At 41.6% G+C, this 16,155-nt stretch overlaps 1 protein-coding gene across 1 annotated transcript; it reads right to left on the bottom strand.

The window, feature by feature from the left end:
• Window positions 1-818: 818 nt before the first annotated feature.
• SELENOO (selenoprotein O) lies at window positions 819-15,443 on the bottom strand. The gene is made up of 9 exons (XM_041405305.1): window positions 14,898-15,443; window positions 13,333-13,536; window positions 12,217-12,397; window positions 9,058-9,188; window positions 8,422-8,702; window positions 7,933-8,083; window positions 5,996-6,181; window positions 4,949-5,105; window positions 819-4,270 (listed from the first exon to the last, which is right to left on the bottom strand). The coding sequence occupies exons 1-9, from the start codon at window positions 15,404-15,406 to the stop codon at window positions 4,076-4,078; spliced, it is 1,995 nt and encodes a 664-aa protein (XP_041261239.1). The 5' UTR covers window positions 15,407-15,443; the 3' UTR covers window positions 819-4,075.
• Between the last annotated feature and the right edge of the window lie 712 nt (window positions 15,444-16,155).

The following is a 16,155-nucleotide window of genomic DNA, read 5'->3' as shown; positions in this document are numbered from 1 at the left end:
AACTAGGAAGTTTTAAGGAAAAAAGTTGCAGAATTGTTTCTTTCTAGATATATAACTTCTTAATAAATACAAGTGTTTTTTTTTCAAGTGAGTCTTCATTCATGATTTTGATGATTCTTAGAGCTGCAATTCTATCACTTCTGCAACAAGCCATGAAAAGAAATCCCTTGAAGTCTAGACAATGGATTAATGGTTTGTTTTCTGGCTATATAAGCAGTGTTAAACACAGAATCAAAGTTTACTTTATATCAAGCCTTGGGTATGTTTTTTTTTTTTTTTTATCCAGGGGGTACAAAGAGATTTTGCACACTTAGCTTAGAAAACTTGACTTCCCCCCTGATTTTCTGCTCCCGTTAATGAGGCATCTGCTGCCAGAATTGCACAAACAAAAATGGTGCAGTCTGTACTCATGTCTGTCTGGAGCTTTATCACAGCCCCTCACGTCCTTTGATTTACATGGCATGGTACCTGTGCTGCACACAGGGCAGCTGCATCCTTCAGCTCCACAGCTGATGTCAGGGTGAGGGAAAACAGAGGTGTTAAGGGGAAGTGGCAGCACCAATTTGTATACAGGTGAGAGGAACTGAGAACTGCAGTGCACACTAAAAACCTTCCTGTCAACACAGGAAGCATAAAGCCAAATGACAAGATGCAACTATGTTACCAAGGTAGTGACAGCATTGTTTAGAATTCAGACTGTGTGATCGTACACTGGATGTGACACCACTGTGAAACCCTCCTGTTGGGTTCACATCTGTGATCAGTACTGTTTTAACAGTAAAACTTTCAGGAAATAGGCATTAACAAAAATATTAAAATTGCAATTTTAATTAATTTTAATAAAATAATCAAATCTGTAGCACTTATTTGGAAAAAAACCCAACAAACCCAGCCCAGAAACAAACCAAAAAAGTCCCCCAAACCCACACAACATTCCAAAAGAAGAGCTGACATCAAAACATTCTGCAACTGTAGATTTACAAGCTCATGAAGCAGAGTTATGGTGAGATCTTACCAAGTCATGAAAAGAGTCCCACTATCATGTGAGACTATCCAGAGACTCATCTCCAATAGTTTCTCATTTCAGTTTTGGAATCTGGGTAGGTACCACTTGATTTTATGCGAAGGTACTTTAGGATATATGGTGTAGCCACAGGATTAAGTCTAATCAAGTATTTCCACAGAAAGCTTTTGATAGGAAGAGTCACCACTTCATTTTGAGCACAACTCCATGGCTTTTATGTAAGCAGAATATTTGACCAGGAATATTATTTTCAGAACCCATTGCAAATACAGGCAGTAAAAATCAGGAAGCAAATTATGATTCAAGTATTTAGATTCCAAAATGCTCTAAGCTGCACTCCCTTCTCTCTGAAGAACTGAGCTAAGTGGTAACATTCTAATCTGGACAAAATTTGGCCTAATCATGCTGCTGCTCAACCTCCCTCTTCCACACTGCTCCAGGAACAAGAACAGAAGAAACTCACTATCATCAGAGATCAAACTACAACCCACCTGCTGAAATGAGTGCTGGAAGAGCACAAGCATTCCACTTGGCTCTGGATCATCATGCTTCAAACACACAGCACTGATATTACTGCATGCCCTGGAGAACCGTTGGGTTCTCCAATGCAGTTGGGTGTCCGTGCAGCTGGAACGTGTGAAAGCTTCAGAGTTTCCACTGTTGGTGAACACTGTTAGACATACAACTTCACTGAGAGGCACACCAAGGGGCTGCATTAATCATTCCAACCCTGCCAGACCTCTTGCACTTGACTGACATGTAAGCAAAGAATATTTAGCAGCAAATGCGTTTGCAGTTCTCACTGTAACATTCATTTTCCCTTTTTAAGATAAGAGAATTGCTTGTAAATTATTCCAAAGTATCTCCTTCTGTGATTTTGGCAATATAGGTGCACAATAATTTGGTAGTTAATCCAAATTCTTGGATGTCCAAACACACAGTTACATTATTATTCTCCTTCTCTGTACCACTATTAACAGAGACCTACTCAACCCCCCCAAATTATTATTACTAGAATGCTGTTAAAAAGACTTAATAGTTCAGGTATGGCTAAGAATCCTTACTTTTTTACACCATTTTGGTAAAGAAAAAAGCTAGGACAGAGCTCCTCTAAAACTCTGTTCCCCTCTGTGTCCCAAAATAAAAGATATAAACTGAGAAACAGAATCAGCACAGTTATGTTGATCAGTTTGGAGCAACTTCTCCCCGTTCTGTTGCTCCCTTGTGGACCAGGCACACTGTAAGAGACCACAGGTTCTGCAAGGGGATGTCTCAAGTGTATTTCAAACTGCACATGCACTTTCCCTCCCTGATGCAGTCCTGTTTACCCAGCACTGACTTTCTGCTAATGTTTCCATTAAGTGGTTTGGTTTCAGTAACCCAAATTTAAAGGGAGGATAATCCTCAATGAAAGCTCCTAATTCCCACAAAAATGGATTATTCCCAACAGACCTTTTTCAACTACACCATTCTTCCATGGGCTAGGTAATACACCTAGTTTGTCCTTTTCTTTAAGGACTCCAAAATCACACAGAAAGTGCTGTGCTTGTCAGAGATCACAGTTTATCACAAATCAGTTCCTCCAGCTCCAAGACAGAATAAATGCTTACATTCAAAGCATGTCCTATGTCCTGTGACAGTGAGGAGGACAAACTGACTATTAGTGCAGGTGGATAAGCAACAGTCCAGCTGTACTTTCTGTCTGCTGACAGCTCATACTGAGGAAGACTTAAAAAACCACAATTCAACCCAAGCTGGTGACAAATTTGCATGGGGGTAGCAGAAGAATTTCCTGGAGGACACGTAACATCTCAGTGTGAGCCAGTGATCTCTTTGGAAGGAGAAGCCTTTGCATTAAACCAAACCTTTCAGGTGTCTGAACTAGTAACAGTCCTTCAAAGAGAAACTCAAAGCTAAGTAACAACTACAGAACAACTCTGATGATGTGACAATAATGGCAAACAACCTTCCCCTGAAACCTCAACTGAAGCATTTTAAGTAACTTGTGAGCAAGTCAGCTCCTCTTCTTCTCCCACATCCTCCATCATCTTTTACCAAGCTCAAACAGCACGCTCCTAAATGGCCAATTTCCAGCTTGAAGATTTTCAAGGACCATGGAAACAAACTAAATGGTGCAAGAGTAGAGAAGGAATGGAAGAGCCCCACTGACCTGCATGATGAGCAGGTACCTCACCTGCACACTTCTCAAACAGGCAGACTCTGTTAGGAGCACCGATATAAAGACACAACAAACCCGGATTTGAGTGCTGGGGTAGTTTAAGGCTCAAACTAATTTGGCTTATGGATCCTGCCCAAGGCAATTGGGTTACAAACTGCACTCCTGAGTTTAGCAGATATTTATGGGTGCTGTGTGCAAACATACTGAACCTGAATAAACTTCACCACCAAGTTTTCAAGCGCAGATGTATGTAATCTCCCTTAATTCTGCTCCTAAAAAAAATTAAATTGCTCCCCCAAATTCTAGCCTGCACACGTTCTCAGAAAATAGATAATGATTAAATACCAATCTGCAGGTTCACAAGAAATGAACTACTTAATTAAATGAAACATAGCTTCAAACAAGCAACACTGAATCTGTTCCTCCATTAAAGAGGACTAAAAGTTTCTGCATAGAGAAAGCAGTAAATAAATATGAGAAGTACTATTAGTTAAGACATCAGACAAAAACAGATCAGATTCCTGACTTGCTGGTTTTGTCTTCACATAACAACAACTCCATTTCGATGACTGAAGTTCAGCCTGCTTCAACATAAAACCTTGTTTTTTCCTTACAATGTAGTGAGGATAAAGGAAAAACTTTGGGCCTTAAAACATTTAGATTACTGATGTGTATGGGCTGTTGATTGTCACTGGTTTGTTCCAATGATCCACAATTGCTTCAAATTAAGCACAGCTGAAAACTGCTGCAGATGCATCCAAATGTAGTGTTGTTTCAATAACTTAATAGCACTTTGATGTTTGCCTTGCTGAATTCTTCACTGCTGAAGGAGGATCAGTCTTCAGTTCACAGCAAAAAACGAAACAAGGCAGTTATGAAGATCACGTAACGCAGAGCTCCGAAGCCCACAGCGGAGGTTTGCTGCAATATGATTGTTTGCTTCTGCTCTCTTGAGAACAAACAGCTGCTGTAGCAGCTGCTCCCTCCTCTTCTGCATCCTCCTTTATCTCCTGGAAACCTTCTGCTTCTTGGAATGGATGCTCTAAAAGTTTCAGCACATTTCTTACCTAGAGCGAAAACACAGCATGGTTGTTAAGAATTTAGGAAGTGAAGGCAAAATGATACGGAGACAAATCTCATGCCAAATAATGAGCAAGTGTATTGTATTTAATACATGAACTCCAAACAAGCCAAATATTAAACAGATGAACACTATACATAAGATGCAAACTGTAAAATTGTACGTGGCTGAGTTTGTATGTGTATGGGACTCAGGCTCAAATAACTTGAAATGCAAATATTAAATATAAATTCTTATATAATTTCTTAAATTAATTTTCCCATATTCTGCAATATTCTGCATGTAATGTTCCACATGCTGAAGTCCACAGGTGAAAGCTGTACATTTTAAAAGATAACATTTTCCAGAAAGGAACAAGTATAAATTTACCCTCAACTGCCTTCCAAGCCACTCTCAGGATGTAAAAGCAGTGTACATGCCTTGTCCTGAGGTCAGCCTACAAGAGCTGGTGAAGTTCACATTCAGAGTTTTTATTCCATTATTTGTACTGCAGTCCTTAAAATTAAAGTTACAATAAAAACAACAGAGATCTACTGAACAGTGAATTCCCAATCCCCTTACTGCCCAAGATTCCAGACTAAATTTTGCCTGGTATAATGTCAGTCATTGACAGCACCACTACACATCCACACAAGCCTAGAGAGAGAGAGCAATAATAGCATACCTCTGAGAAATCACCATTTTCAGCTGCTTCTATGGCATTCTGGGCAATATAATTCCTCAAGATATATTTTGGATTGTTTGAATTCATGACCTTGACATGCTCTGTGTTCCAGGCATCGGCATTACCAACGCTTTCTATTTCTTTCTGCAAACGGACTCTGAAATTAAGAAACAACTGGTTTTTACCAAGAACCATATGTAGAAGTTGACACATTTTCTTGTTTTGAGATACTTCATTTGCAGTTCTTAAAAAATACTACATCATCTATAATGCTCTCAGTTTATAAAATGCAGCATGACAACAGACTAGAAAACACCACTTAGTTTAAAAGCAGGGACAGTCAGCAGATCCTGACACAGCTTGAGGAAGTGGCACAGCACAGCTTTTCTGTTCTCCAGTCAGATCAAGACACAGGATATGGTCTGTTCTGCATTGCTCTGCAATGACTGACACATTCAGGTTTGTCTTTCAAGTATTTCTACATTGTTTATTGGTAAAAGCTTTTGCTGTTCTGATAAAAGCACGAGGATGCAATACAGCAGAGGCAGTTTCAGGTACCTTCTACCAGTAATACTTGCTAAAGCTCTCAGCCCTGCTGGAGAAATAAGATCACAGGCAGCCAGGTGAGGAAAGATCTGCCCTAATCCACACAGTACACATAGACTTTTCCATTGGAGAAAAACTTCAAAGGATAGAATACTTAGAGGTCAGTAAGTCGTAGTTATTGAGCACTTAAACGTTCACAACTGGAATTAGTCTATGTCAGAATCAACATCAACATTGCTGAAGCACTTTTCATATTAGATTTGATGCTACATGATTTCTACATCTTCACACTACCTCAAAATTTAGTAAACAAAGTAAAAAGATGTCCTTGAACTTTCACAGCAACAAAGACACTGATGATGGCAGTAGACAATATTCTTCAGTTGCATACCCTCCCCACCCTCCTAATCTGTATTTGAGATAGGGTGTCTCTTGTGAGACATGCACATTGTTCTCAAAATGCAGAAATATAACAGTGCTATCAGTACTGAGAAACCTTACCTGTATTTCTCCAGCCATTCCTTCCAGTGTCTTTTATTTCTGCTAAGTAAATCATCTGCTGTTAACTGCTGCAGTTTAGAGAACTGTTCAATGCGCTCCAGTTCTTTATTTATATTAGCTTTTGTTCCAATTAATGCTAACAGCTGAGGATTAGACTGAGCCAGCATCAGCATCATTGACAGTTGTCTGGGAACAAAAAGAACAAACATGTTAGATACTAAAGTTGAGCTGCTCGTCAAGAACCATCTCTTTGCAATCAAAGTAGATACAAAAATATTCACAACAAACTGGGGTTTCACTAGAGAGGTTAAGTAACAGAAATTCATAATTAACAAAACAACTTTTATTATATATTATCCTAATTTTTTCTTCCTTCTTCAGTGTGTTTAATTCATACTCCTGTGGTATATAAAGCGCAGACAGTAGATTTTTAAAATTAGTGGTTTAGTTGCACAATTCTCATCAAAATACCCTTTGAACTTCGAAAGAAATTTGCTTAAAATTTTCAATCTTATTTAGCTATCAAGATAATATAGAGTTCAAAGGTTTTGTTGTTTGGGGTTTTTTTTTTTTTCTTTAACGCTACTAATTTTGCCAGTACTATAAAAACCCAATTGATATGGGGAAAATACTTCATTTAAGTTGCATGAGACAACACTGTGTTTGAATTTTTTAGTTAGCAAGTCTAAATCACAGACTGAGAACTTCTTTCTGGTAATAAATTCCAAACAATATCCAGACTATTTTGCTGCAAGTTTGACTAGGATTGTATCTTTTAATATTTCACTGTGTTAGCTGGTGCTGTACAATAGCTCCACCTTATTTTGCAATACTGTGCTAGCTTTTATTTTTCCTGAATTAATAACTACAGCATAGCATAAAGTAAAATAAAAACCCAAAGAGCTGCAGCATATCAAATTACAACGTGTTTTTATTTTCTCTGTGAATGCAGTTTTAAGCAAAGGACAAAAGAAAACATTTCTCCTGTCATCAAAACAGACAATTCATTATATCAAGTTATATTTTCCTACTTTTAGTCAGCAGAGAGAAGCCAGGTGCTTTGATTTATGAGTTTATATAAAGTACTATCCAGATCTGGTGTACACATCTGACATGCCTAGATCTGTGATATCCAAGTGCTGGGATTAAAAAATAAATCAGTCATGCACTCACTTTAATACAGTACTATTCCCCTCCAAAATGATCCCTATCATGATGACTTACAGCTATTTTTCATGTTTCTCTAGTCCTGAATGCAGTGTTTAAAAAATACTGTCCCATCTCTACCACACAAACTATCTCTGTATTGTGCTATCAATACACAGCAAAAGCTGAAAATCTGGTAGGTTCATTACCTTCATGGAGCACTTAGTACACAAGGCTGGTGGGAGGGAGAGAAGTATATTGAGAAAACCTTTAATTTTTTCTCCCCCATCTCCAAAAAACTGAAAAACTGCTGCAGACACTGTTATAAACAGCAGATGAACATGAATTATTATTTTTCCATGCTCAGAGTAGCTGGACTGCAGAACAAATGGGGCATGGACTACACCACCTCAAGGTTATCCTTAGGCCAGAACTTTGACTGTTGAAAGTGACTTTTTGCTGACACTACACTAGCAGAACACAGTAGCATTGTAGCTCAAACCCATTTCTTCTCTAAAATACTTCCATATCACTTCATTACTTGGCAATCTCAATTCCTCAAGTCAGAAGAAACAGGGAAGGAAATAAAAAAAAAAAAAAGACCAAGCAAAAGCTCAGAGAACTTTAACTCAAGAGCCAACTGCTGAAAGTCACTGCTGTGTACCATAGTGCATGTACTTAACAGTGACATTTCTAATCTTAAAATCAGTCAAATATTATATACCATGCGTACCATTATGGTTATAATGAGACTAAAAGCAAAAACCGAAAGCATTTAAGCAGAGTAATACCTTGGATCCATCTGTGGTTTAAAAACAACTTTCAGTTCTTCCACAGAAGCACACTGACTTGTAAGGTCTTCCAAGAAACCTTCAAATTTTGAAGGATCAATGTCTACTGAGAATGAACTCAGCAAGTAAAAAATATTTGTGAAGTCTCCAGCTGAAAAAAAAAAATTATCAGTAATGCAACTAATAAAGCAGCAGGAAAGCAGTTCCCATACCTCCTTCCTACCTCCTCCCTCAGCAGTACAGGTCACCATTCTAAAGAGGCAAATAAAACTGTTCTTTCAGTGAGGGTGCAAATGTGAGTTGCATAAGGCAACAACTACTCCACAGTTCACACAAAGGTAATTATTTTCAGCCTTTTGTTCTTCTCCCAAATAACAATGTAGTTGCACAAGGCTATTTTCTTTTAAGGTCAAGATATAAATTGTATTTTGATTTGACAATAAACTCTGATAGGCTATTAAATAAGCACCTTCTGTGCTGTTCACCAACCTGTGAGATGCATGGTTTCAAGCAGAACAGACACCAGCTTACTATCTTCTTCTAATTCCAGCTGGATTAGGCCTAGTTTTTTTCTCATCTTCTGCAAATAGTGTTTCTCAAATTCTGCATCATATTCCTCTTCCAGGATGAGTTGGCTTATTTCCAAGGGCAGCTCTGGAACTAAAGCTTCAGCAAGTTTCCCCAGGTTCCACTTGCAAATCTCTGGCTGTTTGTTGTAAGCATAGCGCCCTGTATTATCAGACCCATTGCACACGTGCTCAGGGTCATACCTACAAGAGAAGAAATTGTTAGCATTCTTCTACTTACCTGGACACTAATACTGTGAGAAGTAGTACTTTTATTATTTTAGTCTGCTGGAACTACAAAATTTGAAAGGAAACACTCCTTGATTCTTTTCCCAAAGCCACAGGCTACAAGAACAGTCTAACAGCTAGAGAAGTTGTGAACACATTTAAAGTACATTGACAAGAAGAATTATAGGACAACTACCTTGATCTCCTTTGCCGTGAAGGTAATTCAAAAGTCTGCTTTAGAGTTAAAATATTAAAGCAACCACGAACACCAGGACTGTCCTACATAGCAAGACCAACATATGTACATTGCAAACAATGATGCCACACTGACCTGTCCATAAACCCAAAAGGGCCATAGTCAATGGTGAGTCCAACAATACTCATGTTGTCTGTATTCAGCACGCCATGGCAAAACCCCACACACTGCCACTCAGCAACCAGCCTCGCTGTCCGCTTGGTGATCTGAAAGAAAGGACATTGTGTTCATTTGTCACCACAACAATGTATTTCCAACACATTCATGTATTTCCTAGTCTGAACTATGTTTCTACAGCTCCAGTGGAAGCAGATTCTGGCAGTATGCCGTGCACACAAACACCTTAAGGCCAGTTTGCCTCTCTCCTCCTGTTTCCCTGCCTCCCATTTCCACTTGCATCCACTTCTCTCCTTCCATGCTTGACTTGTCAGTCAATTGAGCAGCTTCCAAATGCTCTGGGGACAGGACACTGAAACAATGTAAACTGTCTGAGGTCAGACGTGCATACTAGTGCGGTCATTGTACAAATATATTCTTTTGCCCATTATTAATTTTAAAGAGTAACTAAAGGCAGGAAATCACATAAGCAAGTGTAGTCTTTTGGTTTACCTCATATGTAGGGGTGATTTAGAGGGAGGTTAAAGGGCTGACACAAAAAACTATTCCATGCAAACGGGTTTTAGCACTGATAAGCATTTCTCTCCATGTTCTGAGAGTGGAAATAAGGCTACAAGATTAAATAAAAGTATTGCAAGAACAATGATTTTATTCAAATGCAATTCTTCACCGAATGCATTTTCATCAGTAATTTTTCACTGCTGAACTGAGAACTATTTGTATGGAACTATTTGTATGGAATTGACTAAAATCACTGCATGTGCCCCATCCTTCAAATAAATAGTGTAATATTTTAAAGCAGTCCTAGTTATTAAATACATTAACCCACCTGTCAACTACAACTCTAAAAATCTAAAAGTCATGAAGCTAAAATGGTTTTTAAATAAAACTAGTTGCAAATACTTTGCTAAATTGCTGTAAGTAAAAATTTTGCATAGCCATTCACTAAAACTTTTAAATCAAATTATTTTCATAGATAAAATCATTCTTCTTCCCAAATAGCTAACAATGCACAAAAATTCAACAACTATTTGCTCCATGCTGCAGTGTAAGTATATTTCATTAAGGTTCAAAAAACAACCTATAAATTGTTTAATTAGATGTTTCTATGCCTTTGTGTTCAAATCCAGAATTTTTCTACCTTTTTAAAAACACATGCAGTCAAGTAAAGAAGAAAAATTAGACAAATCTTGCCCTGACAGGCAGTGAAAACCACAAATGATGCATGGAACACAACCTTTTGGTCTACCATGAGATTCCACACTTCTAATTTTTCCAAAATTCTCATGGTAGGTACTTTACACATTTTCCCTGAGTGCTGATTCACGGGGCAGCTGGAAGCCAGCAGCCAGCTACATGTGTCCAAAACTGATTACCTAGGCCATGGCCCAGTAAGAGAGGCACACCCTGCAGAATGGCTCTCTGCCAGGAAAATACAAAATTTAAAAATGAAAAAGTCCTGGCCACCAGGGGTGGGATGAAAGCACTCCAGTGGTAAGGCAGTCCTTGTATGGATGCACTGCACTCCACCAGGGTTCTGGTAAAAAGAAATCCCCCTGATTAGAGTGTCCAAAAGCAACTAAAGCTTGGGTGCCACTCAAAGATGGGTATATTGATAATGAAGAGACAGCTCTGCATCTTCTGTGACCTTTATTTTTCATTAACATTTTTCTACAGCTAGCCAAACTAGAAGGCAAGTATGGTGTATATATAAATGAGACTGTCAGCTGAAGGACATGCTCATTTAAATTTAAACAACAGCTACAAATTATTTGAGAAGTACAGCTAATGATGTCTGCTTTCTAGACAGTGCTGTGAAATGCAACCACCTGTACTTTTTTCTCTATTTCCTCCACAGTGCAGAAAGAATGATAAAGCAAGATAGAGTTGAAGTGACAGCAGTTCCCTGCAAATGGATGTGTTTGTTTAATTAAAAAAGGATGATTTTCAGGTGGAGGAAAGTCAGGAAAGTCTCCACTAAGGATGAGAGAGAAAACATGAGGAGGCAATGACAGCACAGACATGGGAGTGTGGACAGGCAGTGGCACGAGGAGCACAACAAACAAAAAATGCATCTGGGGAAACAAGAAAAGGATGCTAGGAATATAGGTGGAGGGAAGGAAAAGGAAACCAGTAGTAACTGGGCCGAGAAAAGCAGCCAAAGAAGCAAGGAAGAAGCAGACTGGGCACACACACATTCACAAAGATCCCCAAGTCCCATGACTTTTCTGCCATCAGGAAGCAAACATGCCATCACAGCTACAGAGCTGAACAAAACAGAGTGAGTGACAAGCCACAGCTCTCCTCATCAAACCAAACTGTTCGCACACAAAGGACTTGTCCAGCAGAATTAAATTCTTTGGAACATAGTGGTGAACTAAGCCACAGCTTGGTTTGAAGAATTAATGCAAGTATGCACAGGTTGTGGTAAGGAAAAAAAAGTCACGAAACCAAACTGTAGCATGTCAGCTATCAAGTCTGGCTTTTGACCTCTTACTGGTCTGTTATGAAAGTGCATCCATGCTGCAGCCATTCCCTCAGTTCATACCAGGCAAGTTCAGGCTTTAAAGCACCACAACAGCTTTCAGAAAGTATTAGACACTGGTATTTTTTAATTACCCTGTTTGCTGGCTAGTTATAGAAGTGCTCAACTGCCTTGAAACATTTCAGTTCCGAAGTTTGAAGTTAAACTGATTTGCAGAGAACACTCCTGTTTGTAATTTGGAAAATGAGACTCAGCATCTCAGTATTTTACAAAATGATGCCTTGCAAGTAATATCTCAGCACCATCAACTCATCACCTGACAGTAAGAGCCAGAACTCCCTCTCCCAGTCTAAGATAGTCCCAGAAAATTGAGACAAGCCTTTGGAAGCCACCCCCCCAAAGCAGGGAAATCATGATTTACCATTAGGAAGGTTACACTGTTTTCACTGGTTAGATCAATACCAACACTGCTTTCATCAATAAACGGGGTCCACTAAGAGTGCTTTCTTCAACGAGGAGTTCAGACAATTGAGTGATACGAAGTATTAACTGACTCCAGTCACCTGTGCTCTCAGATGCACTTCCTAAAGACAACTGATGTGGATTTATGAAGAGAATCTGATCTTCCTTACCTCTTTGAAGAAAGCAGCATTCCTCTGAACAGTGTTGTCCGAATAAGCCTCCTGGATTTCTGGGTAGAAAGTGCTGATCACATAATCAAGCATCTGTATTCGAATGTCATTTCGGTTCACGCTGGGACCCTTGCGTCCTGTGTATTCATCAGGGGGCTTAAAAATTTCAAAAGAGCCAAATCTGTCTCAAAATAAAAACATGTTTGAGAATTATCTGATACTATTAATTTGATATTGCATGTAATAAAAACATTTACTGTTGTTGCAATAACAGCACATCATCTCTTAACACCAATTCTTCAGGTGGCTGAGAGAAAAGATCTGCAAGATTCCTACACTGAACGTGGTGAGGCTCAGTGACTTGGTGAAAGGAAGCTCCTACATCCTCATGTAACTAAACTGACCAACCTTGCCAGTACTGAACACCAGCTAATTAAAGTTTCTTACAACTCCTTCTACTGAAAAATTTTTATCCTGCTAATATGTAGAAGTTGGACTTACTTTAAATACTAGACTGTACATCAAGCATACCAGATATATTTTCCATATATGTAAACACACAGGAATGCACACAAATACACACACACACATTCCTCATACCTCACATGTTCTTCATACCTCTAATATTCTGTAACCTTAGAGGAAGCAATGCAACTTGCTGAAATGCCTAATAGCTTCTGCTGCAGCAAGAACCTCATACACTTCTCAGGCAGGGAAAGTACACCCAAACTCTCACAGAACTACATTAGAACTGGAATTAAGGATCAAGGTATAATTCACCACTATTACTACTACTATAAAAAACCAATAATGTATTCTGTACAGGAATAAACATGAAAAATATCTTCTCCTAAGTCTGCAGAACTTCTTCTTTCTACCAGGCCAGCATCTCTAGTATTTATATGTCTCAGTGCAAAGACAGCAGCCCATCCCATCTGCTGAACAAGAAAAACAGCTTCCTACAGCCCAGCCAGAGAAGTTCCAAGCCTCCAGAACAAGAAACAAACGAACAGTGTGTACTGTTAGGGAAATACAGTTTAAAAGACTGTTTAGTTTTACAGGAAAAAAAAACCAAAACAAAAACAAAACAAAATGATCAATAAAATAGGCTTCTACCTTATAAATGTAGAGGCTATTCTCAGAACAACCGTACACCTTTCATTTTTTGGATTCCCATCATAAAACATGTCCCGAACGACTCTGGAGTCGGACGTGACGCAGGTGCCAGCCCGCGTTGTTGGTATTCCCAGGTGAAACATGGCCTCGCTGCACAGGAACTCCCGGATGCTCGACCGCAGCACTTTCCGACCATCAGCTTGTCTGCACCAAGGAGACATGGATGGCTTTTAGCCTACAAAGGCAGGAACTCCTGTCTCCTCTGTAGCAGCAGAGAAATAAAAGCCTACAAGTGACACACTCTGTCCATGGTCCCACAAAAATGTAGTGGCAGATGTGAAAAGCTGGACCTTCAAACTTCTGCTGAAGTTCAATTACACGGACACAACAACTTGCAATGAAGAGCACACACAACAGAATAAACCTTCCAGGTACACATATCCCTTCTAATCATTAACTGTGTTTGTTTTATTGATGCAACAGTCTTTATTTATTTTTTTTTTAAATTTGGACAGCTATAGCTATTTTATTGTTTATCAAGTCAATGTCTTCTTCTTAATTAAATGAAATATGATGAAAAATATTATTTTGAATCTTTCTGGGTAAGCAATCTAGAAATGGGGTCCTAAATATGAGCATGCACAACAGCTGCACTAAAAAAACCAAAAACCCAAACACCTAAACAAACTAGCTTATTTAATAGATAGTAAGCATATGGAACAGACACAGGTGGTTCTCAGTCCACACTCCCAGCACTTCCAAAGCCACAGGCAAGCAGGAGAGCTGCCCAGGGCAGATCTACAAAGCTAACACTATATCTGGGATTTTCACTGAGATTTCCTTAACCCTCACAGACCTGAAGAAGGCCTTCAGAGGACCACGTACATGAAACTAAGGTGTTACAGAGACCGTACGGCTGGAACAGAAAATATGGCAAATGCAAGTGGGAAAAATTACCTGAAATATTTAAAGGTTAACGTGACTAATGCAGATACCCATCCCTTGCAGGGATTTGGCCAGTATAGCATTCTGGGGACTCTTCCACTATTTCCTCCTACAGCTGGGAAGAGTGGGAGGAAGGACCAGCAGGACCAAAATGCCCACATTCAAATCCCGTCTGTGTGGGCTGCAATTACACACGGCTGTCCTCACTGTCATCATGGTCTGCATCCTGCCACAGGGGGAAACCACAGGGATTACCAGGGCTATCCCTGGAGGATAACCAGGGACAGAAGTAATGTACACCTGAACGATGCAGTGAGATGCAGTTACACTCTTGTTTTCCAGTGGAAAATTTTGGCACCTCCTGCTCCGACATTTAAGCATTACACTCGCTGCTGCCAAAGTTAAACAAAAAACAAATAACCACGAGGGCTTAAGAGGTGACCTTTGCCTCAGGGAACGATCCTCAGCACGGTACCAGCCCCTCGCCAATGCGACCTCGGGCCGGCAAGTCCGTCCCCGTCCTCCCCTCACAGCGCCCGAGCCAGGCACGGGGCAGCGGGCGCTGCTGCGGCCAAACCGCGCCCCGCCGCTGCCCCGGCCCCGTCCCGCCCGGGCCTTACCGGGAAAAGGGGGTGATGCCGGCGCCCTTGAGCTGGATCTCCCAGCGCTCGCCCCGCGGGCCCAGCACCTCGCCCAGGTACATGGCGGCGCCGTCGCCCAGCTGCCCCGCGAAGCTGCCGAACTGGTGGCCGCAGTAGCAGTGCGCCGCGGGCTCCGCGCCCGCCGGCACCCGGTTCCCGCTGAAGAACAGCGCGGCCTCGGCCTCCGCCGCCGCCGGGTCGGCCGCGGGCGCCTCCAGCCCCAGCAGCGCCAGCGCCGGCAGCGACATGGCCACGAGCCGCGGGTTCTGCAGCGGGCTGGGCCGCACCCGAGCGAAGCAGGCGCCGGGCACGGTCCGCGGGCCGCTCTCCTCCGAGGCGTCCACGGGCAGCGAGCGCAGAGCCAGGTTGTCGAAGCGCAGCGCGCCCAGCCAGCCCCCGCCGCCCTCGGGCTGCTGCATGGCCGGGCCCGAGGCCGCCCGCAGGAGCCGCGGGGCGAAGCGAGCGGCGCTGCGCAGCACCGAGGCCATGCGCCCGGGCCGGGGGCGGCGCCGCCGCGAGTCCCGCCCATGGGGACAGCCCGCCCGGAGACCGGGAGCGCGGCTGGGCCCGGCGGGTGAAACTGGCCCCGGGCGGAGCAGCGCGGCCAGCAGTTCTCGGAGGGACCCACAGGAAGAAAAAAGATAAACGAATGTATGCCGCAAATCAGAGCTTGTTCAGAATGCTCCTGTTTTGTGTTATTTCAGTCAATAGCAGCTACCTCAGCGGTGGGTCAAGACCAAACCTCTCCAAGGTGCGCGCACTTAGTTTCTCTGAAGGCTCCAGTGGATGCCGCCACTCAAGCCCGGACATAGCAGGTAAACCATCTGCAGACAGTAGATGGCGCTAAATTATGACTATTGCTTGTACTCTCCGGCTAAACTCAACCGTGAGCGTCAGCTCTAAAGAATCGGCGTGTAACCATAACAGAGAGACAACGAAGTGATGGCAGCAGGGAGAGGGAGGGGAGCTGCCCAGCGGTGGGTGCTGCACACCCAGAGCCCTGTTGCACTTGTACAAACCTGAGCAGCTTTGCCGAGCTTGCCCACACAGCTCTCCTGCAGGCCCTGGAGAAAGCACATGTGCAGCTTAATTGCTGGAGAGACACATTACAGTAATAACCAGCCAGCTCTAATCAAATATCACTTTTCATTACTTGCTTGTAAATCATCTCTGTAGCCAGAATCAGGGACATCTTACCACTGAAAAAATGTCACCTAGCTGGGATAAGTTTTTCCCA

This window comes from Onychostruthus taczanowskii, unplaced genomic scaffold, assembly GCF_017590055.1.
Source record: "Onychostruthus taczanowskii isolate IOZ18803 unplaced genomic scaffold, ASM1759005v1 scaffold23, whole genome shotgun sequence".
NCBI lineage: Eukaryota > Metazoa > Chordata > Aves > Passeriformes > Passeridae > Onychostruthus > Onychostruthus taczanowskii.
This window is presented reverse-complemented; position numbering and strand designations above follow the sequence as displayed.